General features: G+C 48.0%; 2 protein-coding genes and 1 long non-coding RNA gene across 5 annotated transcripts in view; 1 reads left to right on the top strand and 2 right to left on the bottom strand.

Moving 5' to 3' along the window:
* The window catches only part of CASC3 (CASC3 exon junction complex subunit), a 32,001-nt gene extending 31,623 nt beyond the window's left edge, over positions 1 to 378 (bottom strand). Inside the window, exon 1 of one of the 2 annotated variants that reach the window (XM_054459821.2) lies at positions 22 to 378. In XM_054459821.2, the coding sequence (XP_054315796.1) occupies positions 22 to 252 (231 nt within the window). In that variant the 5' untranslated portion in view covers positions 253 to 378. The remainder of the gene's footprint in view (positions 1 to 21) is intronic. The other variant, XM_054459822.2, reaches the window with a different exon arrangement.
* Positions 22 to 5,255, top strand: LOC134738746 (uncharacterized). The gene is made up of 2 exons (XR_010124737.1): positions 22 to 280; positions 4,019 to 5,255. It is a non-coding gene; the product is annotated as an uncharacterized LOC134738746 (long non-coding RNA).
* Positions 4,322 to 19,163, bottom strand: MSL1 (MSL complex subunit 1). 2 transcript variants are annotated; one of them, XM_054459826.2, is made up of 9 exons: positions 17,749 to 19,163; positions 14,716 to 14,939; positions 11,486 to 11,868; positions 9,529 to 9,576; positions 9,015 to 9,079; positions 8,016 to 8,083; positions 7,466 to 7,590; positions 7,225 to 7,297; positions 4,322 to 6,846 (listed from the first exon to the last, which is right to left on the bottom strand). In XM_054459826.2, the coding sequence occupies exons 1-9, from the start codon at positions 18,514 to 18,516 to the stop codon at positions 6,756 to 6,758; spliced, it is 1,845 nt and encodes a 614-aa protein (XP_054315801.1). In that variant the 5' UTR covers positions 18,517 to 19,163; the 3' UTR covers positions 4,322 to 6,755. The 2 variants fall into 2 exon arrangements, with proteins under 2 accessions (XP_054315801.1, XP_054315802.1); XM_054459827.2 differs by lacking the exon at positions 9,529 to 9,576.
* Between the last annotated feature and the right edge of the window lie 4,669 nt (positions 19,164 to 23,832).

Below are 23,832 nucleotides of genomic sequence, written 5' to 3'. Positions count from 1 at the left end.
GCCCCGTCTGCGCGCACTCACACACTCCGACTCCTCAGCGCTCTTGGCGCCCCCGCTCTCCACCCGCCGCAGATGAAGGGCCCCGATTCGGCCTCCGCGCTGTGAAGGCAGAGAGCCGCTGCCGCCGCCTCCAGCGCTACCGCTGCAGCTCCCGCCTCCCCGCAACGGGGAGCCGCCGCTGTCGGAGCCCGAAGCACCAGATTCCTCGTCCTCGGTGTCTTGCGAAGCGCGCTGCCGCCGCCGGTCCGCCATCTTACGGAGAACGGCCACCACCGGCGAGGTACTTACGCACCGCGCCCGTCGCAGAGGCTGCTGGGAGGCTGGATAGCTAGTCCCGGCGTGCTACGCGTGCGGCGCTCTGCCATCCCGCTGTGTGTTGGGGCGGGGGGGGGGGGGGGCTGGGGGGGCTGGGGGTGGGGCCTAGGCCTGCGGCACGTTTGCGGCCGAACCGGATTACATCTATCGGTGATGTAAGGGGGCGTGGCGCGGCTTCTGACTTCCCTTGGGCAGGCCTAGGGCGAGGGGAATTGAGACTTCAGCAGCTTCCCGGGTTCCTGGCCCGGCCATCTTGGGCTTCCCGAGTGGAAGGCGTCAACCTGTCACAGCTTCACTGCAACACTGGGGCTGTTTCATGGTTTTCTGTTTCCATTTCTCGCTTCTACCTACGTTTGAAGCAGGTCAATTTACTGCATTCCTTTGCTTGGTAAAATCACGAAACAAGGTAAATCTTAAAAGCTGTAGTGCTGCGTCAGATTTGCTACACCAGCTTGGTTTAAGATAACGGGCGAAGGAGAAACCAGTTATCTGCAGTGAAGCCAGAGGACTTCTTGTTGCAGCGTTTTCTCTGTGTTCTCATTTCCTCTTCAGGTTTCTTCCCACCCCAGCCATCACCTGTCCCAAAGTGCAGGCTGGTATGATGCCAGTATTATCGGTTTTGTTTTGGCTTTTTTGAGGCAGGGTCTCACTCTGTTGCCCAGGGTGGAGTGCAGTGGCGCGGCTCACTGCAGCCTTGACCTCCCAGGCACAGGTGACCTCCTTGCCAGGCACACACTACCACACCCGGCTAATTTTTCTGTTTTTTGTAGAGATGGGGTCTCGCTCTTGCCCAGGCTTGTCTCCTGGCTGGGATCAAGCGATCCTTTCATCTCAGCCTCCCAAAGTGCTGGGACTACAGGCATGAGCTGCTGCCCTTGTCAGGATTTTAGAACCTATTTAAAAATAAATGGTCAGTAGAAACAGATGTTGATTCAAAATCCTGACATTATTTCCGTCTTAAGGTTTATGGAAATTCTTTCATTTTGGCAAGGCATTTGTCACCATTGAAAAGAATCAGTGTGTTTTCTTTGGATCATTATAAGGATATACAAAGTGCATGAGCTACGTTTTTAGTGCAGCTGCAGGAGTGCACGTTAATAATGTATGTATCAAACAAAGGCCGCTATGGCATAGAATTCTTTCCTGAGTAAAAATTTTTTTGTTTTGTTTTGTTTTGAGAGGGAGTCTCACTCTGTCGCCCAGGCTGGAGTGCAGTGGGGTGATCTCGGCTCACTGCAAGCTCCGCCTCCCGGGTTCACGCCATTCTCCTGCCTCAGCCTCCCGAGCAGCTGGGACTACCGGCGCCTGCCACCACGCCCGACTTTTTATATTTTTAGTAGACATGGGGTTTTACCGTGTTAGCCAGGATGGTCTCGATCTCCTGACCTCGTGATCCGCCCGCCTCGGCCTCCCAAAGTGCTGGGATTACAGGCGTGAGCCACCGCGCCCGGCCTTTCCTGAGTAAAATTTTTATAAATGACATGGTTAAGGATCCTGATGTTTATCAAATTTATGGATAACATGAAACTGGAAGTAATTATGAATGCCTTCAGAGATGAAAGGAAAATTCAAGGCCGGGCGCTGTGGCTCACGCCTGTAATCCCAGCACTTTGGGAGGCCGAGGAGGGCGGATCACGAGGTCAGGAGATCGAGACCATCCTGGCTAACACGGTGAAACCCCGTCTCTACTAAAAATAAAAAAACAAATAGCCAGGCGTGGTGGCGGGCGCCTGTAGTCCCAGCTACTCGGGAGGCTGAGGCAGAATGGCGTGAACCCGGGAGGCGGAGCTTGCAGTGAGCCGAAATCGCGCCACTGCACTCCAGCCTGGGAGACAAAGAGACTCTGTCTCAAAAAAAAAGAAAAAAAGAAAATTCAAACAATCTCAGCTAATTAGACAAATGGCGAAACGTGACAACTTATAAGTCCAGCTCCAAAAGCCAACTGCCTGAGTTCAAAATGGAGGATATATGATTTAATAAGTGTTAAAAAAAGACCTGGAGGATCTTATCGATCACAGGCTAAATTGGTGCAAATAAGGCTGCCAAGTTTAGTGTCTAAATAAGGAAAGCGATAGTCTGCCACTTTGTCTTTCAGTTGTTTAGTCTGGGTCCAATTTTTTTTTTTTTTTTTTTTTTTTTGGGGACGGAGTCTCGCACTGTCGCCCAGGCTGGAGTGCAGTGGTGCGATCTGGGCTCACTGCAACCTCCGCTTTTCAGGTTCAAGCGATTCTCCTGCCTCAGCCTCCTGTGTAGCTGGGATTACAGGCGCGCACCACCACGCCCAGCTAATTTTTATATTTTTAGTAGAGACGGAGTTTCACCATGTTGGTCAGGCTGCTCTTGAACTCCTGACCTCGTGATCCACCCGCCTTGGCCTCCCAAAGTGCTGGGATTACAGGCTTGAGCCACCGCGCCTGGCCTGGGTCCAATTTTTAAATGGAGATGGGTAAATTGTTCACTCATCCAGAGGGAACTGAAAAATAAGAATATTTTCTTTCAAGGAGCAATTGTAAGATCTCTGAATGTTTAGCATGAAGAGAAGACTTGGGATAGCCACAGCATCTTTTAGTGAGCGCGATCTTTGTAGTGAGCATCTTTGTAGTGAGCGCGATCTCCGCTCACTACAAGCTCCGCCCCCCGTGTTCATGCCATTCTCCTGCCTCAGCCTCCCGAGTAGCTGGGACTACCGGCGCCCGCCACCACGCCTGGCTAATTTTTTTTTATTTTTAGTAGAGACTGGGTTTCACCGTGTTGGCCAGGATGGTCTCGATCTCCTGACCTCGTGATCCGCCCGCCTCGGCCTCCCAAAGTGCTAGGATTACAGGCGTGAGCCACAGCGCCGGGCCTGGAGCCCACAACAATCTTTAACTAGGGACTATGAAGAAAAGGAGGGATTGGTCTGTCTTTCATCATCCTAGAAGGCAAAGCAAAACCCAATGAGTTTAAGTTACAAGAAGCTAGATTTTTGTCAACAAGCAAGAATTTTCACTTAGGGGGAAAAATGTATGTAGAAAAAGTGTTGAAGCAGAACCTGGAATTCGCTTGTCTGGAATGTTATCAAGGGTAAATCACATATCAGGGTCACACTAGATGACCTCTAAGGTCTTTCCAACTATAAGATTTTGTTAACTTAGACACCAGGGACCAAGTATCCTATAATCTCGTTTCTAAAATTGCTAATTATACTTTTTTTTTTTTTGGAGTTGGAGTCTCCCTCTATCACCCAGGCTGGAGTGCAATGGCACGATCTCGGCTCACTGCAACCTCCGCCTCCTGGGTTCAAGCAATTCTCCTGCCTCAGCCTCCCGAGTAGCTGGGATTACAGGTGCCTGTCACCAAGCCTGGCTAATTTATTGTATTTTTAGTAGAGACAGGGTTTCACCGTGTTGGCCAGGCTGGTTTTGAACTTCTGACCTCAGGTGATCTACCCGCCTCAGTCTCCCAAAGTGCTGGGATTACAAATGTTAAGCCACCACGCCCGACCCTTTTTTTTGTGGGGGTGGTGGGATGGAGTCTCGCTGTCACCCAGGCTGAAGTGCAGTAGCTTGATCTTGGCTTATTGCAACTTCCACTTCCCAGGTTCAAGAGATTTTCCTGCCTCAGCCTCCCAAGTAACTGGGATAATAGGTGCAGGCCACCACACCTGGATAATTTTTGTATTTTTAGTAGATGGGGTTTTACCATGTTTTACTCTGTTGGCCAGGCTGGTCTTGAACCTCTGACCACAAGTGATCTGCCCACCTCAGCCACCAAAGTGCTGGGATCACAGGTGTGAGCCACTGCGCCCAGCCAAGTTGCTGATTATACTTAAGGAAGCACACTGGACAAAGAAGGATGAAACATACATTCTACTTACACACAAATGGAAGTGAGTACCTTATATAAAGGGGAAAATAATGTGTTATTCTTTTTTATTGTGAAAATGGATTTCTTTTTCCAATGTGTCAAATATACAAGCAGAATTGTTTGTTTGCCAATAAATATAATAAATTGAAGCAGAAGTTCAAAAATTAACAGCCACAATAGTTTATTTACAATTGAACTCTTTATAAGATATTTACAAGACAACCAATTTTACACATCAGAAATGGTATCAAAAGTTATGAATTACAACACAGACAACAATATGAAATGGGCATAAAACAAAGCTGAAGTAGACAGACAAGCAATTTTTTTTAATTTATTAACACTAGCTTAAACCTTGTTAAAGAAAAACAAACAACTATGTTTTAGGAGAACTGCAGGGCCTTAAGTTGAAGATTGAATTCACAGTGTTGTATCCCATGTAGGGAAAAATAAGACTAATTTTCCCCCCACACTCTAACACACTGTAATTTTGCACTTGGAACTTTGCTAATCTACTGTCCAACCTCCTTCTCAAAAAGTCAAATCAAAGGAGAATTAACCTAGAAGAGGGGACAACAAAATAAGAGGTCCTCAGAGAGAGGGAGAACCAAGGAAACAGAATCTACTTAAGTCTGGCCAGATAGCACCTCGTGGATTCTTCTCAGTCTACTTCAAGTCAGAAACTGGGGAGTCCCCTGGGTAGGGCACAAACATAATGGTTACATTTGCTAACTCATACCCAAAATTAGGAATCCGACACATGCTGAAATCAAGAAGAAACTGAGAGGGATCAAAGAACAAAGTCAAGAGACACTGATTGGGTCTTTTTTCTTTTTGGACACGTTATGAAGAAATATAACATAGGTAAGAGTAAGAAAACTGAACAGCCTGCCACGTTAAAATGATGGATAACAAAGAAAATCTGGCCCAGTTTTTCTAGAAATCTCCTTCTCCTTAAGGTGTGAGATGAGAGCCCCTAGTGGAATTAAGTCCTATTTCTCTCTACATCCTTGCTGCAATGAAGTTTACAGCAGGTTCCCTTATAGAGAGCCCACTCTCCTAAGCAGATGGAGTTACAAATGAAAACCCATAGCCACACACACACACACACACACACAAAAGGAGAAATAAGAGCAGCAAGATCATCCAAGAATACTACATGTGCTGCCAGAATAATTCCTTTAAAAGTCAAATCCAGGAAGCACAGATCAACATCTCACAAAAAGCTTTAGCAGTGGGAGGCCCCTGAGGAACTTTTCTTCTCTTCCCACAATGGTGTCCCATTCTCTCTTCGTGCTCCACTGATGGGCCAGCCACACACCCTACATACCTTGGCTTCTCCTCTAAAAGTGCTAATAATCTGGGGACATATTCTCTTTAAGGATAAAAGCCCCTACCTTCTAGGAGATTAGACCCCTACTTGTTTTCACACAATAGTCCTGAAGACTAAAGAAAGGCAATTCCTATATATTTGAGACCAGAGGTCTTGGCTCTATTTTCCTTTCAGATAGTTAATAGGGATCTTACACTGAGACCAAAGTGGCCTGGGAGTGCTATCCTGATTTTTAACAAAACAGGGAAGGGGAGAGGACCAAGATGGTACACATACAAATTATTTTTACAAAGTGAATGGAGAAGCTCATTAGGTACATCTGTTTGTTTCAAGATGTAGACATTTGCCAGCCAAAGGAAGCACCTATTTCCACACTCTCCCCCTACCCTCCCTAAGTCTCTATCCCACCACCAAGAGCTCTGCTAAAAGGATGAAGCCCAATGAAGGAATACTTAAGAAGTGATGTGATACAAGGACATTTATACAGGTTTTGGCATGCCATCCCAAATGCTAACTGCTTTTGTTTACAGCTGTAACTTGTTTTGAAATTAACCATACCCACTTTTTTTCCCAAAGATTTTGTTTTTTGAGGGGTAAAGAAATTCAGTTACCCATTAACTGAAAAAATAATCACAGCCAAACATCCCTTCCCACATGACTGTATCACAGAATAGTTTCAAGAGAACAACTATCTTTTCAGACAGTTATCTACCAACTCTCCGATGTCTTTTCTACTCTGTGAAGATGGCTTGCTTCATCGCTTCACCTGTCATTCCTCTTCTGGTCCTAAAGCTCATGGTGAGGTTGTTTGTTTTATTTTAGGGTTAAAAATCACTATACCCACTATAAGAAGGAGGGTGTACCAGGGTAAGAAGCGTGCCATGCAGGCACAGCTCTAAAGGAAGGGGTTGCTTCATCTTCCACATGTCTAATGAAGAGAGCCCTTTTACCCCTTTAACATAGGCAAATGTATAGAAACAGACCCCTGAAACTTCTGAATCTGCCATCCTATAGCTTTAGCTTGAGAGCTCATTTCCCAAAAAAGGGAAAAGAAATCCCAATCACCCTCCATAACTCACAATTAGCCGAATGAAAGAGTTTTTGTGAAATCAGAGTGATGAAAACAAAGTCAAGGGAGTATGAAAGGGTATTATCAGCGAGTGATAACATATGTGAGGACAAAGGTCACATATACAGGTCTCTGCCACTCTCGGGAATGGCATGCTACAACTATCTGAAGACAGGGTTCTTGCCAGCACAGCTATTTCCTACACGTCCGGTGAGGTGTTTGCTTCTTCTGGATCTCCAATCTGCATCGGCTACGCTCATCCAACCAGGGTAGCTCAAAATTCCTGGCAAAAAAGGATGAAGAAATCAACTTTCAAGACTAGAAGGGATTCAGTGTGGACATGATAGCAACTACAAAAAAGTCACTATGTCCCTTACCACTCCTATCCCTGACTAGTTTGTAGTGTCTTTCCTGCCTCAAAGCCAGAGCAACTGTGTACCACTGAAGTGATGGAATCATCTATTTCTAACTCAAAAAGCAATCCTTCTAATTATTGGCTTGGGACTCTTATTACAAAAGCTAGTTGCCCAGGTAGCCTCATTTCTGTCAAAGACCCATGGCTTTCCCTAAGCCACCTGGTTCCACCTCATATCTAGGCTTCCATGAAGTCTGAAAGGGATGTGCAAGTTACCTGGAAGGGGAGAAAAAAATGTATACTTACTGTGGAGTTAATTTTGGTAATGGTCGTCCAAATGCTACAACAGGCAAGAAGGGGGTAATCATCAAACTTTCAACTATGGGAGAAAGTCAAATGGGAGCATATTAGTAATACAGATGGGAAATGTCTAGAAGCTATATCTGCTCCAAAATATACTTCATTCATTCAGAGCAAGTTGTACCCTGGAGCCTTGCACCCTCCTCCTTCTTTGAAAAACCTACTCTTTTAGATGGACACAACTTACCATCATCTGGCTCAGGGAAAAATGAGGTAACCTCAGGCTCAGATTCCTGAATTCCTTTCTTTTTATACATTCTGAGCTGCAGTCGCTGTAAAATTCTTTGTTCCCTGATCCTCTGAATATCCCATCTGGGAAAAACAAACCAAACAAAACAAACAAACCCAACATTACTGTTTACCCAAAACCTGCTCTATAAAAGCAACTCACACAATCCAGATGCTAGGAAGACCCTTGCTGACTCCTCTAGACAGGGTAAAGAGAAATGACTGCCTGGTTAAGGGAGAGCTGTTTAGGTCTACCGTCTAGATCATGTGTTGGTGTTCCACAGAAAGTAGAATTGAGGAAGGTCATACACAAAAAGAGGCCAAACATGTTTACCTACAACAACTACCATTTCCAACTAAGACATTCAACCAACTGGGAAGCCAGTAATGTAAGAGTGTTAAGCACTCCAAGATTCTCCACAGCATGAAAAAGGGAGGTCAGGTTCCCTGATCCTCTGTCCTAGGTCCTAGGGCTCAGTTGTTTCCAGGATGGACATCTCTGGCCTCACCTTTTCCTTCTCTTCTCATCCAGCTCCAGTTTTGCATGCCGCTTTGAAAACACACTGTCGTCCAGGTTCTGTGTAAAGAAAAGCAGCTGATAAGCTATTTATCACCATATATTAGTTACACACGTATACTAACTCATTTCCAGCTTCCAGGAATGTAAAATCTTTCACCTTCCGGTTCTACCTGAGTCTGTGGGTTCCATGGACACTATGGGAACCTCCTGGTAACAGAATGAACAAAACACATGCTCCTTTCCCCATCCACATCCTTTTAGAATCTCCAAATTTCAAAATCATTTCCATAACTTTCCAAGGTAAACATCACATGAAACTAAAACCGCCTCCATACTTTGTAAGAGTCTGACTTTAAAATAATCAAAACTTTAAGAGTCAAATGAGCTTGGAATATATAATTTTATGGCTGAGGCTTACATGCCTTTTTTTGTTTGTTTGTTTGTTTTTGATGGGAGTCTCACTCCGTCACCCAGGCTGGAGTGCAGTGGCGCGATCTTGGCTCACTGCAACCTCTGCCTCCTGGGTTCAAGCAATTCTCCTTGTCTCAGCCTCCCGAGTAGCTGGGATTACAGGCGTGCGCCACCACGCCCGGCTAATTTTTGTATTTTTAGTGGAGATGGGGTTTCACCACATTGGCCAGGATGATCTCTAACTCCTGACCCTCAGGTGATCCACCTGTCTCAGCCTCCCAAAGTGCTGGGATTATAGGCGTGAGCCACCACACCCAGCCCTAACTTTTCTACTTAGCATAAAATCTACCTTTGTTTTGAACATTACCTAGCTATTTATTTTTTAATAAATCACTTAACTACTCTAGACCTGTTTTTTTATCTATAAAATGAAGGAGCTGGACTAGATAATTTCTCAAGTTTCTGTCTGGCCTTAAAATTATTTAATTCATCCATAGTACTATGACATTTTCCAGTTATACCCTCACGGTCTATTTAATCTCTTACTGTCTTCAATTGAGTGCTCTTGGTTACCTACCTCCAAAAGGTCTGAAGGATTTGGGTCCCTTAGAGGCTCTACTGAGTGGTCCCTCCAAGAAGGAACTGAAAAAAAAGAGAGAGAAAAAGAAAGGGAGGAGGGGTGGAACCACCCTTAAATCCAAAGTCACACAACTATTCACTAGGATAAGAGGTCTCTCCCCAGAAGAGACAAAGTTACCAAGTGATAGGAATCCATTCTATGGCCTCCCTGAAGCCATATTCAGTGTCCTTGCTATGGTATAAAAGAACCTAAAATGCCATTGCAGTCTGCCAAACTCAGGATCACAAAAACCCTAAACCAATACCTGACAATTCATATAATGATGCTATAGCAGTTCCTGAAAAACAACTGAAATTTATTGTCATTTTGAAGTCTATAGTAGTGTAATCAATCATACACCAAGAAATCTCACTCTCCCACATCCAGTGGATGGGGAATGCAGCTCCCAACCATCCACCATCCCACCAACCCCCACCCCAGGCCCAGCCAGCACAATTCCTATTCTACTCACCAGCCAAGACTGAAGTTTCTCCTGCAACACTTGATGGCATCAGACACCCTAAATAATGCAGGAAAGAAGAATAATCTCAGTGTAAAAAGAAAAAAAGCCCATACCCCAAATGGAGGAAAGGATCATCACTGAAGTTCTCACTAGGAAGCCATTTTGTTTTTTGAGTTGTTCTTTTGAGAATTTCTCTCTGGGGGAGGGGAAGAGGGAACAACAGACAAAAGAAAAGAAAATAAGCCCACCACTTTTTTTTTTTACACTGAGACGACTTCTTTTCTTCATTATTTAGGGTGGTTTCCCTGCAACAGTTGATGGCCAAGGATATCAAACCTTAAACTCAGAACATGGCAGGTGAGTAAAAGTTGACCCTATTTTTCAAATAAAAGATCAGTGTTCTCAAAACTTACATATGTAGTCTTCTTAAACAGCTCCCTCCTCCCTCCAAACAAACTACCTTGCTGGTCCAGCCTGAACAACATACACAAAGACTTTGGCTCCCCTAGAACAAGCCATTGAGCCTTCCTCTTGAGATAGGGGCATCAGGAATAAGGATTCACATGTTTATTCACACCTCAGGCTCCTCAAGGGGCTGGGATCTCCCCAATCAGACTCCTTTGTTTCACTATGCCCACAATCTCAGAGGTGTTTGAAATTGTCTGTACTAGGGAAGACAGGATTTTCAAAAATAGCCAGTCACACAGAACAGCTCTGGACCAAGCCATTACCCAATCCCGGATGGGAAGTTGCTTCACGTTTCTCTTAAGTTGTTACGCAGCATTGCCATGGCAGCAAAAGAGGTTAACCATTAAGGAAGAACCTGTTCAACTGACTGAACCAACAAAAATCTGAACCTAGATCAGGATCCTGATCTATCTCATGTACTCAAGTGTGAGGCCTAATAGAGGTTAGATCATTAAGACGACTAATCTAGCTTTCCCACTTAATTTTGTCACCAGAACAGCCAAACAAAGCCTGGAGAACGCTCTTGTCTCACTGGAATGGATTTCTATCCCCATCCTGCTAGGCAAGACACAGTGGTAGAAACTTGGGACTGCGGCTCTATCCTAGAAGGCCTCCCCAACCATTACCCCAGAGTAACCGCAGTGACTGACATAGACTAATATTACACGATTGAAGGCACATTCCAGTTACTGGTTGATGTAGAAGATAGGGGAGCATCTCTGTGTGGAAGCCATAAAGAAAAAAAAAAGGGAATGAAGACCAAGGTCCCACACCCCACACCCTCCCCAAGCAGCTCAGATATCCCAAGATAGTCCTTATTGTTTGAAAAATAGTTTGTAGACCATTTTATTTAAATATATGAACAACCAATGGGCTACTGCAATCCAAGTAAACTCTTCACATTTTAGAACCTTTGTGAAGTATAGTAAGATAAAGTAAGACTGTTGGTCTTTGGCAGATTCCTCCTGCCCCCCAGACAGGGACATAGATATACAGATAAATGTTTATATAGTTAAAGAGCGGAGGCCCAGGTGAAAATTCCCCACCCCAAGCTGGCTCCCCAACCCAAAAATTACCATTGGCCCCTGAGAACACCCAAAGACCACCCTCCCAGATTTCACACAATATCAATTGCAGGAACAGTCGTGCATGGCAAAGTATAGTTCTATGCATTTCACAGCACAGAAAACCCTTCTTTCAGAGGGCATGCAAGTTGCCGGAGATTACACCCCCAAGTCTGGTGCTCTTGTGATGAGCAACTTACTGGCAAACACATCTCCCAGTGTTGTAAGCAGGCAAATACATTGAGCACATTTTGCTGTAATTCCATCTATTTGCAATGCCTGCACAGTGTCTGTCTCTGGCTGTTAACTTACTCATTCTTGACAGAACTCTGCTTTATTGATTGCACTTTTTTAAAAATGCCAAAGGCATTTTCACACTTGTTAGCTTGACCGCCACCACTAGGGTATAAGAGCAAGTGTTCTCTATGCCTTACTTGCTACAGTCTCCTCCTTCTTTGGAGAGGATTCCCGTAATGGTAACGGTGATGGGGGAGGCTGGTGCCAACGACACAAATACATTTCTGTGGTGGAAAGGTACGGCAAATCTTCTATCTCACTTGAGAAGGCTTTCTCCTTGGGATGGGTGCTGGGTCCCTTTTGGGGAGTGGAGAGTCTTGGTGGGGTGTCCACTGAAGACCGGGGCTTTTCTGGGGTTTCTTGGCTCCTCAATTCACGTTTACAAACAGTTTCAGATAAGGAACCACAGGGTTCCTCTTTAATAGGAGAGTGCTTAGGAGTTTTTGTTTTGACTTTTGAAAATTCAGGAGCCAGCTTTTTAACAGGAGTCTTTCTTTCTGTACTTCCAAATGGGGATTTCCTATTAGATAGGGAAGAAAACATTATAAAATTTATTGACACTTGAATAAAATCTAATTTGAACACATCCTGGAGCAAAAGAATAAGCTGGTTCTTTTGCCCCAAAATGACAAGTATTCAGGTACCTAAATGTCTGGTGCTCATTTAGCAGTCATGAGCAGGAACAGCCCAGGCTTAGCAGTATATAAAATAGGCCCATAGTAAATGTTTTTTTTGTTTTGTTTTGTTTTGTTTTTGAGACACAGTCTTGCTCTGTCACCCAGGCTGGAGTGCAGTGGCATGATCTCGGCTCACTGCAATCTCTGCCTCCCGGGTTCAAGCAATTCTCCTATCTCAGCCTCCTGAGTAACTGGGATTACAGGCATACACCACCATGCCTGGTTAATTTTTTTTGTATTTTTAGTAAAGGCAGGGTTTCACCATATTGGTCAGGCTGGTCTCAAATACCTGACCTCAGGTGATCCATCCACCTAGGCCTCCCAAAGTGCTGGGATTACCGGCATGAGCCACTGCACCTGGCCAGTAAATATTGAACAAGGAGTTTCCATGCTTAAGAATATTCAAGGTCCACCAGGTGCAGTGGCTCACGCCTGTAATCCCAGCACTTTGGAAGGCCAATGCAGGCAGATCACTTGAGGTCAGGAGTTCGAGACCAGCCTGATCAATATGGTGAAACCCCGTCCCTACTAAAAAAAAAAAATACAAAAATTAGTCAGGCGTGATGGCACATGCCTGTAATCCTAGCTACTTGAGAGGCCAAGGCAGGAGAATCGCTTGACCCTGGGAGGCAGAGGTTGCAGTGAGCTGAGATCACACCACTGCACTCCAGCCTGGGCGACAGAGTGAGACTCCGTCTCAAAAAAAAAAAAAAAAAAAAAAAAAGAATATTCAAGGTCCTTTAGCCAACGTTAGGTACCACTACAACCCACATTAGGTGCATCTATTTCTTGTAACCCAGAGATCAGTCTCTTTCCTTTTCCCCCCAACCCTGTACCACATTAATTGTAACCTCTATTTCCTTTTTCTTACTGTCTGCTGGCATTCTCTAGCCTCTTTCTTCTTCCCTTCTTCCCCTACCACATCCCAAGAAAGTCGTCTCCCTTCCTCTTTACCAACTTAAATTTTAATACTTTTTTGGAGTCTCACTCTGTCACCCAGGGTGGAATGCAGTGGCGCGATCTCCGCTTACTGCAACCTCCACCTCCTGGGTTCAAGCAATTCTCCTGCCTCAGCCTCCTGAGTAGCTGGGACTACAGGTGTGTGCCACCACACCCGGCTAATTTTTCTATTTTTAGTAGAGACAAGGTTTCACCGTGTTAGCCAGGATGGTCTTGATCTCCTGACCTCGTGATCCACCCGCCTCAGCCTCCCAAAGTGCTGGGATTACAGGCGTGAGCCACCGCACCCGGCTATACTTCTTTTGCAAGACTGATTTCTACTTAAAGTTTCACAATTCTAACCCAGAATCATTTTTAATATCCCTGAATCTTACAAAACTTAGTTTAATGTCTGTAATCCCACCACTTCGGGAGGCCGAGGTGGGAGGATCACTTGAGCCCAGGAGTTCGAGATCAGCCTGGGAAACAAAGTGAGAACCTGTCTCTACAAAAACTAAAAAAAGTTAGCCAAGCATGGTGGTGAGTGCCTATGGTCCTAGCTACATGGGAAGCTGAAGTAAGAGGTGGAATGAGCCCAAGAGGTGGAAGATGAAGTAAGCCATGTTGGCGACACTTGCACCCCAGCCTGGGTGACAGAGAGAGACCCTATCTCAAACAAACAAAAAACCTTAGTTTATATCAGGTGTTGTACATCTACGGATTTTACTGCATTTGAATTCTGAGTTTTCAAAATGTATGCCCATCCTTACAGTTGGGCTAATTTCTTTAAGTCCAAGGACAGTTCCATTTTACCTTTTTTTTTTTTTTTTTTGAGACAGGGTATCACTCCGTCACCCAGGCTGGAGTGCAGTGGTGCAGTAACAGCTCACTGTAGCCTCAACCTCCTGAGTAGCTGGGACTACAGGTGCATACCTCCAGGCCCGGCTAATTTTTGGATTTTTTGTAAAAATGAGGTCTCACTATGTTGCCCAGGCTGGTCTCAAACTCCTGGGCGCAAGCGATCCCTCCTTCCCCACTTTCCATACGTTCCATACTCCTTCCCCACCTTGCCCTCTCAAAGGGATTACAAGCATGAGCCACCACGCCTGGCCTGTATTTTACTTTTCTATGTCTACCAGTGCACAACACAATGAAGGAATTTAACACTTCCTAACTTGAACTGCTATAGTTTTAAGAAACTCAGCTGTCACACTTGTTGCCCATTCTCTTTATGATGTAAGCTGCATTCAATAATTATTATTGTGACCAAAATACTCCTAAACAGACTTTCACAGTCTGCATAAGAATGTTTCAAGATAGCTTCTCAGCATAGAAGACTTCTTTTTTTTTTTTGATGGAGTCTCGCTCTGTTGCCAGGCTGGAGTGCAGTGGAGCAATCTCGGCTCACTGCAACCTCTGCCTCCCGGGTTCAAGTGATTCTCCTGCCTCAGCCTCCCGAGTAGCTGGGACTACAGGCACCTGCCACCACGCCCGGCTAATTTTTTGTATTTTTAGTAGAGATGGGGTTTCACCATGTTGGCCAGGATGGTCTCTATCTCTTGACCTTGTGATCCACCCGCCTTGGCCTCCCAAAGTGCTGGGATTACAGGTGTGAGCCACCACACCCGGCCCTCCGCATAGAAGACTTCTAAAGCAAGTTATGATTGCTATAAAACCAATTCATAAATCCCAATCTCCTACTCTCAATCACTGGTAACAAGGGTCCTCATCAAACAAAGTTATCAGCACACCTTTTATGTCCCTTTCCACTCCGCCCACATGAGAAAGGCTTGGGAGGCAGAGTCTGGGATGTCTCGGAAAGCTCCGGCTGGCACTCCAGTTTAATTTTCTCAGATAGCTCTGTTTCCTCTCTCTCTTCAGTTTCATAGCCCTGAAACAGCTTGTGCCTTTCTTTCTCGTTATCCTTCTTTACCAGCTGCATCCGCCTTTCCATACGTTCAATCCGAGCAAGGAGCTAAAAGAGAGAGTAGCAAAATGCAGACTTAACACATAAAAAATTAAACACACAGATACTTAGCCCCATTTAGGAATCAGTATAGTCTTCTGCCTCTTTCTATGGACCACATCAACTCAACTTTTTAAATAAGCAGACATTAATCTGAACAGTTTTTCTTAAACAAAATAGAGAAGACAAGGTATACTGTTAAATTTTAAGGGCTAACCTGGATGGGAAGAGGCATGGGGGAATTTGTAGTTCATTCTTCTGTAGGGAGATCCTCTCCACTGGGAGGGGCCATAACATGCCTTTTAATGGCATGGTCTCTGCTACTGCTACCTGTGTGGCTCCAAGTTGGTTTGGGAGTTTCCAGAATTAATTGTATACATTTTTGTTTGTTTGTTTTTGTTTTTGTTTTGAGACGGAGTTTTGCTCTTGTTGCCCAGGCTGGATTGCAATGGCTCACTGCAACCTCCGCCTCCCTGCCTCAGCCTCCCGAGTAGCTGGTATTTCAGGCGCCCGCCACCACACCAGGTAATTTTTGTATTTGTAGTAGAGACAGGGTTTCACCATGTTGGCCAGGATGGTCTCTATCTCTTGACCTCGTGATCCACCTGCCTAGGCCTCCCAAAGTGCTAGGATTACAGGCGTGAGCCACCGCGCCCAGCCTACATGATCTTTTAAGAGGCCCTAAGAGTCTCCAAATTCTATACTCTCTACTTCTACTCCAAAACTCTATAAACAACAGCAAAGTGCAAACAGTACATTGAGAAGGAATTAAGAGCTCATACAGTGCCACCAGGAATGGCAGTGTTATTTGAAAGGGGTATGTGTGGGAGGGGGTACTTTTAAAACAATGAACATTTCATTTAGAAAATAGAAATCAGTACCCATAAATTCCAACAATCATGACATAAACACATTGCTTTGTATTTGAGGTAACACAAAAAATTATACCTATTTATCTAAATATTTATTAAAATCAAAGTTCATTTAGTTTTAGTTAAAAGGAAGGACTAAAAAACTAAACAGAAAATGGAACTCTATTCATATTGAAAACTTTGTGTTTAGTTTTGAGAAAAGGTGTTGTGCTACTAATACTCTATTACAATAATTTTATCTGGGTTAGACAGTGATGTTAATGCTGCCTTCATTACGTTCATTGCATAGATTTCAGACAAGGCCAAACAACAACTGGAATAAGTGAAACAAGCTTAAGCAATATTAAGATTGCAATACACAACAGAAGCAGTGAGTACCAAGTTCAGACTGACACTCTATCCTTAACTCACCCCACTTTTCCTGACTAGGAAAGCCTGCAAAGGGGCCATTACCTCAGGAACTGAGCAGAAACCTCCACAATCAGCAGAGAACCCCCCTATCAGCCATACTCTCATTTCATCTCCTTGTATATGTTTTGATTCACAGCCCTTAACCACCGTTTGTGGGTGACATTTCCTTGATTTTTTCTCCTTCACTGGTCCTTCTCTTCCCACTCCCCCCATACAAGGATATGATGTGTTGTAATTACGGTACCATCACACCCCTAGACTGCAGTACAGTCTGAGCAGTGCCACCTCCATGTTGAGTAACTTCCACAAATCAACACCATGAGATATTTTAATGAGACCTGCCCCAGCTCCCAATCCACCTTGCAGAATGCATTCTCCAATAAAACAGCCACCCGATGCGATTCATTTGGAAAGCAAACAAAATGAATAGCCGCCTGCTCCCTTGCTCAGCTCTTAGCGCACACGACGCCAGAGAGAAAGAGGAGAGAGGGAGAGATGAGGACGGCGGGGAGGGAGGGAGAGAGAGAGACAGACAGAGAGAGAGAGAAAGGGAAAGAGAGAGGGAGGGAGGAAGAGGGAGGGAGAGAGGGAGAGAGAGACTGCTGCAGCCTGAACACAACAATTGTAGAAACCATGTTTATTTTTAGGCAGCTGTAAGGTATGCTAGCACAGTAATACCCCCAAACCCCAGCTTCCCTCATATCTGAAGGAATATGTTTTAACGCAGAGATGCCCTTAACTACTGCTGCAGTAAAAACAAGCCTGTGTCGTCCAAGCTCCTCAGAAGTAAAGAAATAATAAACGACTTTCCTACTCCTTAAGATTCTAAAATAAGGATGGAGAGGTCTATTTAATACATTTAATAAGCTTACTTTCCCCTGATGCCCTAAAATCTTCCAACTTCAAACACCATGCTTATAAAAGGGACCTGGTCAGTGGGTCATGTATTAGAACTCAGGTTCCTATTAAAAGCTGTCTGAAATCAAAGGCAGTGATTCTCTTAATATCATTGAAGAAAACTAAAATAGGATTCCATGTAAATCACCTCTACCCCGGTGCCCACTAAAAGGCCTACTGCCCTCCTATCTAAAGATGCTGCAGCAGTGGTGGAAGCAACAGCTGCTTGGTACAGCCCTCTCCTCCACCGTGCATTTCTAACGCAATAGCTCTTTAATTTAACCCTTCCATAAGGCCACAACACCTACACCCCACCCTTTCATTTTTAACCCCTCACAGATCACGTCTTTTCCCACTAAACGTCTTTCCCACACGTCTGGGGCTGTCATTTTAAATTAACCCTTTGGCACCTGAAACCCCTCCCCCTCCCCCTGGGAGGTTGCCCTTTAACCCTTCCTTCCAACCCAACGTGTCTGTGAGCCTGGCTCCCAGAGACCCAGCGCCTAAGATACTCCTTTGCCGGTGGCCAACCTCCTTTACCCCTAACCCGGGGGTGCCTTAACCTCCTACAGCCCCCTTCCCCCGAGCATGCGCACAACTGGCTCCTCGGGCCGAATGCAGATTAACCCGTCCCGTACCGTGTCTCTCTCTGACTTCAGCTCCTCGATCTCCTTTTCCTTGGCCTGCAGCTGCTGCTGCTGCTGTTCGATGAGGTCCAATTGCAGCAGAAGGATCTGTTTGAGGCAGGCGGCCTGACTGGAGGCTCCCGAGCCGCCACCACCCCCGAGAGGGCTCTTCCTCATACTCTTCCATCTGCCCTCGCTGGCCGCCAGGGTCCCGGCGGTGGTGGTGGGCGCGAGGGGTGGCGGCCCGGGCAGAGGTAGTGGTGGGGGTCCCGCCGGGTCCGAGGCGGTGGCAGCGGGGGAGGCCGCCCCACCCTTGTCCCCAGCCCAGGGCGTAGGCTCTTTGGCCGCCGCCACGAGAGAGCCCGTCTGAATGGGCAGCACCGCCTGATACTTGGGCCGGGGGCTGCAGCCGGCTCCGGCTGCGGCGGGCTCCCCCCCAATGCCGGCTTGCTTGGTGGCCGGGGGCGGACAGGGCAAGGGCACCGAACCGCCCCAGCTCTCTTCCTGCTGCCCGGGGGCCGCCCCGGCCGGGAGTAACAAGCCCCGGCCCTTGCCGCCGCAGCCGGCTGGGGAAGGCGCGGGGCTCCCGCCCTGGGAGGAGGCCAGCGGGGGCCCCGGCTCCTTGAGCTTACGGTGCCGGGGGAGGAAGTGGGCTTCGGCCGCCCCAGGCTCGTCCTCGGGCCCGCCCAGCGCTGCAGCCCGCTCGTAGTCCAGTCGCTGCTCAGGGTTGCCGCCGGCAGGGGCCGCGGCCGCCTTGAACACCGCGGATCTCATGGTCATAGTGGTCCGGAGCAGCGCCGGGCACCGAGGCGGAGGAGGGGGGTGGGGAAGAGGCGAGGTGCGGGGGGTCGAGGACGGAGGGGGGGAGGGGAGTTTGGCGGGCTCGCCTCAGCAGCGCGGCAGCAGGCCTCCGCTAGCGCGGCTCCTCCGGGGCCCGGGCGCCATCCCGCCGGCGTGCGGAGACGTGGAGGCCGCGGCTGAGGCCCGCCGCCGGCCCATGGGGGCCTCGCCGCCGCCTCTGCTGCCGCCGCCGCCGCCTTCGCCTCAGAGGCAGGAGCTCGCACCCAGCCGCCCCCGAGCTCATCCCCGGAGCTCGCTTCGGCCCCCCCTGGCCCGGCCGGGCCCGCCTCGTCTCCCCACCCCGCACCCCCCCTTCCCCGCCCCGGCCCCCCGCCCCGGAGCTCGCCTCAGCCGCCCCGAGCCTCCATTTCCCCCCCCTCCTCCTCAGGAGGGGGTGGAGGGCTGGGTCCGCCCAAAGCCCTCCTACTCCGGGAGAGGGGGTCTGTCGCCTCTCCCGGGGGTCTCCGCGGCTCGGGGTCCCCCTCCCCCACAGTCACCCCCGGCGCCTCAGCGTTTCCCTTTAAAAAAACGGAGCCGCTCGTAGCCGCCACCGCCGCAGCCGCCGCCGACCGGAGGACGCATGCGCGGGGAGGGGAGCGGGCGGGAGTGCACCGGGAGCCGAGAGGAGGGAGGCGGGCCGCGCTATTGTGAAAGGGGCCGCCGCCGCCTCGAGGGGGGCAGGGAGGGGACCGCGGGGGCCGGGGGCCGGCGAGGGGAGGCCGGGGCTGAGGGGCGAGGACCGAGGAGCGCGCGGAGGAGCGGGGTGAAGGTGGGCTGCCGAGGGAGGGGCGAGCCGGGGGAGGGTCAGGAGGGGGAAGAAGGGCGAGGGCGGCTGCGGGGAGAAGGGGAAAGCGGAGGCTCCCCGGGAAAAAGAAGCGCGAGAGAATGCAGTTGAGAGGAAGGAAGGATGGTACAGGCGGCCTATGTGTGGCCTACGTGGGAGCGCCCGGAGCGCTCCACGTCCCCGGCCTGCGCCAGGCGGCCCCTTCCCCGGGCACCTTGGCAACGCGCCTGGTCCAAGCCGGAGGGGCCCCGCGGCCCCGCACGCCTCCTGGACCAGTCAGGATCCAGGCTCCTCTTTGAGCCCGCGGGTGTTTCATGGGGGTAGAAGTCTAACCCCTCCACCCCCTCTCCTCCCCAGCAGTCCCACGCGGGTATGGGAGAGAATGAAGTTCTTTGTCTCTAAGGGATTCAAACCAGAAACGGAGGGATCTCTGGTTCCCAGAGGGAGGAAAATCCATGATGTCTGCTGCCCAGGGAGCTATTGCCACCGCCTCTTTGGGATGAAGTATTGCCAGCTACCAACAGTTCCTTCCCAACGGCCATCTTCCAGCCTTCTTAAACGACTCCTAGCATCTTCAGGAGGCTCCTGAAGGACTGAAGCAAAGGAAATCTCTGAAGGGATTTAGTCCTTGAAAGGGAGTAGGGATACTTAGGGTGTTCTGTGTTAAGCGCTTCTTCCTATCTCTCCAGCTTCATGTATGTGTGTCTTTATGTTCAAGCAATTGAGCCAACAAGTCCTCAGAATTCCTTGTGAAAAAAAACTTTTTTTTTTTTTTGAGACGGATTCTCACTCTGTCGCCCAGGCTGGAGTGCAATGGTGCAATCTCAGCTCACTGCAACCTCTGCCTCCCGAGTTCAAGCGATTCTCCTGCCTCAGCCTCCGGAGTAGCTGGGATTACAGTCACGCGCCACCACGCCCAGCTAATTTTGTATTTTTAGTAGAGACAGGGTTTCTCCTTGGTCAGGCTGGTCTGGAACTCCCGACTTCAGGTGATCCGCCCGCCTCGGCCTCCCAAAGTGGTGGGATTACAGGTGTGAGCCACCGTGCCCAGCCCTGAAATAGTCTTAATTGCTTGTTTTTCTTTTCTGTCTGAGATGTGCTTTTTAAAATATCTATGGAGATGGAGAAGACTGACATTCTCTGGCCTGATGTGAAAACCTCTCATTAAAACTGTGTCTGTGCTTTGTGGGCTGAAAGCATGAAACACTGGAAATTTTAAACAAATGGGTGTGAATGTGTTAAGAAGCCAAGAGAGTCCAGCCCTCTTTCACCAGACTGTATGGCCTCAGATCAGCAAGGGAAGTATTAAGCTTAGGGACACCAAGTAATGGAGTGAAAAGGGATGAGAGGGCACATAGAATGTGGTGATCTCTTTCCATGTCAAGGCTTGTGTGTTTGTGGCACTGGGGTCTCGCTGTGTCCCCAAGGCTAGAGTATAGTGGCACAATTATGGTTCACTGCAGCCTCAACCTCCTGGGCTCAAGTGATCCTCCCACCTCAGTCTCCTAAGTAGCTGGGACAACAGGCTTGGGCTGCCACACCTGGCTAACTTTTTATTTTTTTGTAGAGACGGGGTCTCCTTTGTTGCCCAGGCTGGTATTGAACTTGCTCAAGCAATCCTCCCACCTGGGCCTCCCAAAGTGCTGGGATTACAGGAGTGAGCCACTGTGCCCAGCCTTCAGTGTCAAGACTTTCTGCACCATCTCTACGCTGACAGCTCCGTAATTTATATTTCTTTCTGGACTCATCCCCTAACTCCAGAATCATATATCCAACTGTCTAGTATACATACCCAGTTGGATGTCTAATAGGTATTTTTTCTTTTTTTTTTTTGAGATGGAGTCTTGCTCTGTCGCCCAGGCTGGAGTGCTGGAGTGCAGTGGCACGATCTCGGCTCACTGCAAGCTCCTCCTCCTGGATTCACACCATTCTGCCTCAGCCTCCCGAGTAGCTGGGACTACAGGCACCTGCCACTACGCCCGGCTAATTTTTTGTATTTTTTAGTAGAGACGGTGTTTCACTGTGTTAGCCAGGATGGTCTCATCTCCTGACCTCGTGATCCGCCCGCCTCGGCCTCCCAGAGTGCTGGGATTACAGGCGTGAGTCACTGCACCCGGCCTAGGTATTTCAAACTTACATCTAAAAATCAAGCTCCCAAATTCCTCCCACCCAAATACCACTTCTACAGTCTTCCTCTTTTTTTTTTTTTTTTTGAGATGGAGTCTTGCTCTGTTGCCTAGGCTGGAGTGCAGTGGCGCAATCTCAGCCCACTGCAACCTCTCCACCTCCCAGGTTCAAGTGATTCTCCTGCCTCAGCCTCCAGCGTAGCTGGGATTACAGGCATGCACCACCATGCCCAGCTAATTTTTGTATTTTTAGTAGAGACGGGGTTTCACCATGTTGGTCAGGCTGGTCGCAAACTCCTGACCTCACGATCCGCTCACCTCAGCCTCCCAAAGCTGGGATTACAGGCGTAAGCCACCGCGCCCAGCCTAGTCTTCCTCTCTTTGTCACCCCATATCTGATTAGCAAATCCTATTGCATTTCAAAATGTATGTCCAAGGCTGGACGTCGTGGCTCGCACCTGTTATCCCAGCACTTTGGGAGGCCGAGGCGGGCGGATCACAAGGTCAGGAGATCGAGACCATCCTGGCTAACATGGCAAAACCGTTTCTCTACTGAAAATACAAAAAATTAGCCAGGCGTGGTGGCGGGAGCTTGTAGTCCCAGCTACTCGGGAGACTGAGGCAGGAGAATGGCGTGAACCCAGGAGGCGGAGCTTGCAGTGAGCCGAGATCGCGCCACTGCACTCCAGCCTGGCGTCAGAGTGAGACTCCGTTTCAAAAAAAAAAAATTTAGCTGGGTGTGGTGGCGGGTGCCTGTAGTCCCAGCTACTCGGGAGGCTGAGGCAGGAGAATGGCGTGAACCCGGGAAGCAGAGTAGTGAGCCGAGATCCCGCCACTGCCCTCCAGCCTGGGTGACAGAGGGAGACTCCATCTCAAAAAAATATATATATATACACGTATATATACGTACATATATATGTATATATACGTGTGTGTATATATATACGTGTGTGTATATATATACGTGTGTGTATATATATACGTGTGTATATATATACGTGTGTATATATATACGTGTGTATATATATACGTGTGTGTATATATATATATACGTGTATATATATGTCCAAAATCCCACAGTTTCTCAACACCTCCACAACTTCCACCCTGGCCTATGCCACACAATCCTATCTCACTTGTTTTAATTGCAGTAACTGTAATTGGTCTCTCAGTTTCAACCTTTGCCTTCCATCACTTAAGTCTGCTCAGCAGCCACAGTGGTCCTGGTAAGACGAGAGTGAGATCATGATCTTTCTCCACTCAGAACCCTCTCATGGCTTCCCATCTCACTTGGAGTAAAAGTAAAATCATTAAGGCTTGTAGGATCTGGCTCCCTGGTACTGCTCTCTGACTTTAGCTCCTACTGTTATTCACTCCTTTCTGTTGCCCTTCAGGCCCCTGCAGTTGCTGTTCCCTCTACCTAGATCCCTCTTCCTTCAGATGTTCACATGACTTCCTCCCTCACCTCCTTCAGCTCTTTACTGTATGTCAGCTGAGACCTTTGGCCCCCCCATGTATACTCACAGCCTTCTCCAAACCGCCTCTTCCCTCTTTTTGCTTAATTTTTCTCCTTAGCATGTATTACCTCTAATTTACCTTATTACCTTATCCTCCCCCACTACAATGTAAACTTCATGGTTTTGGGGGTTTGTTTGTTTTTTGAGACGGAGTCTCACTCTTACCCAGGCTGGAGTGCAGTGGTGCAATCTCGGCTCACCGTAACCTCTGCCTCCCAGGTTCAAGTGACTCTCCTGCCTCGGCCGCCCGAGTAGCTGGGATTACAGGCATGCACCACCACGCCTGGCTAATTTTTGTGTTTTTAGTAGAGACGGGGTTTCGCCATGTTGACCAGGCTGGTATCAAACTCTTGACCTCAAGAGATCCAACTGCCTCAGCCTCCCGAAGTGCTGGGATTGTAGGTGTGAGCCACAGCGCTGGGCTACTTCATGTTTTGTTACTGCCGTATCCTCAGCACCTAGAACCATACCTGCCACAAAGTAGGCATTTAATAAATATTGGTTAAATGATTAAATGAGCTGTTTAGATATATTAAGAGAAAGCATCTATCTACCTTTGACCTTTAGCTTGACTGAGGGTGGCAGTTCTATTAAAAAATAGGGCCGGGTGTGGTGGCTCACGCCTGTAATCTCAACACTTTGGGAGGCCAAGGCATGAGGATCACCTGAAGCCAGGAGTTTGGGACAAGCCTGGGCAACATAGTGAGACCCTGTCTCTACAAAAAAATTTAAAAATTATGGCTGGGTGTGGTGGCTCACACCTGTAATCCTAGCACTTTGGGAGGCCGAGGCAGGCAGATCACTTGAGGTCAGGAGTTTGAGACCAGCC

The sequence above is a fragment of the Pongo pygmaeus genome, chromosome 19, assembly GCF_028885625.2.
Source record: "Pongo pygmaeus isolate AG05252 chromosome 19, NHGRI_mPonPyg2-v2.0_pri, whole genome shotgun sequence".
Lineage (NCBI taxonomy): Eukaryota > Metazoa > Chordata > Mammalia > Primates > Hominidae > Pongo > Pongo pygmaeus.
The sequence above is the reverse complement of the archived record's forward strand: the minus strand, read 5'-3'. Positions and strand labels throughout refer to the sequence as shown.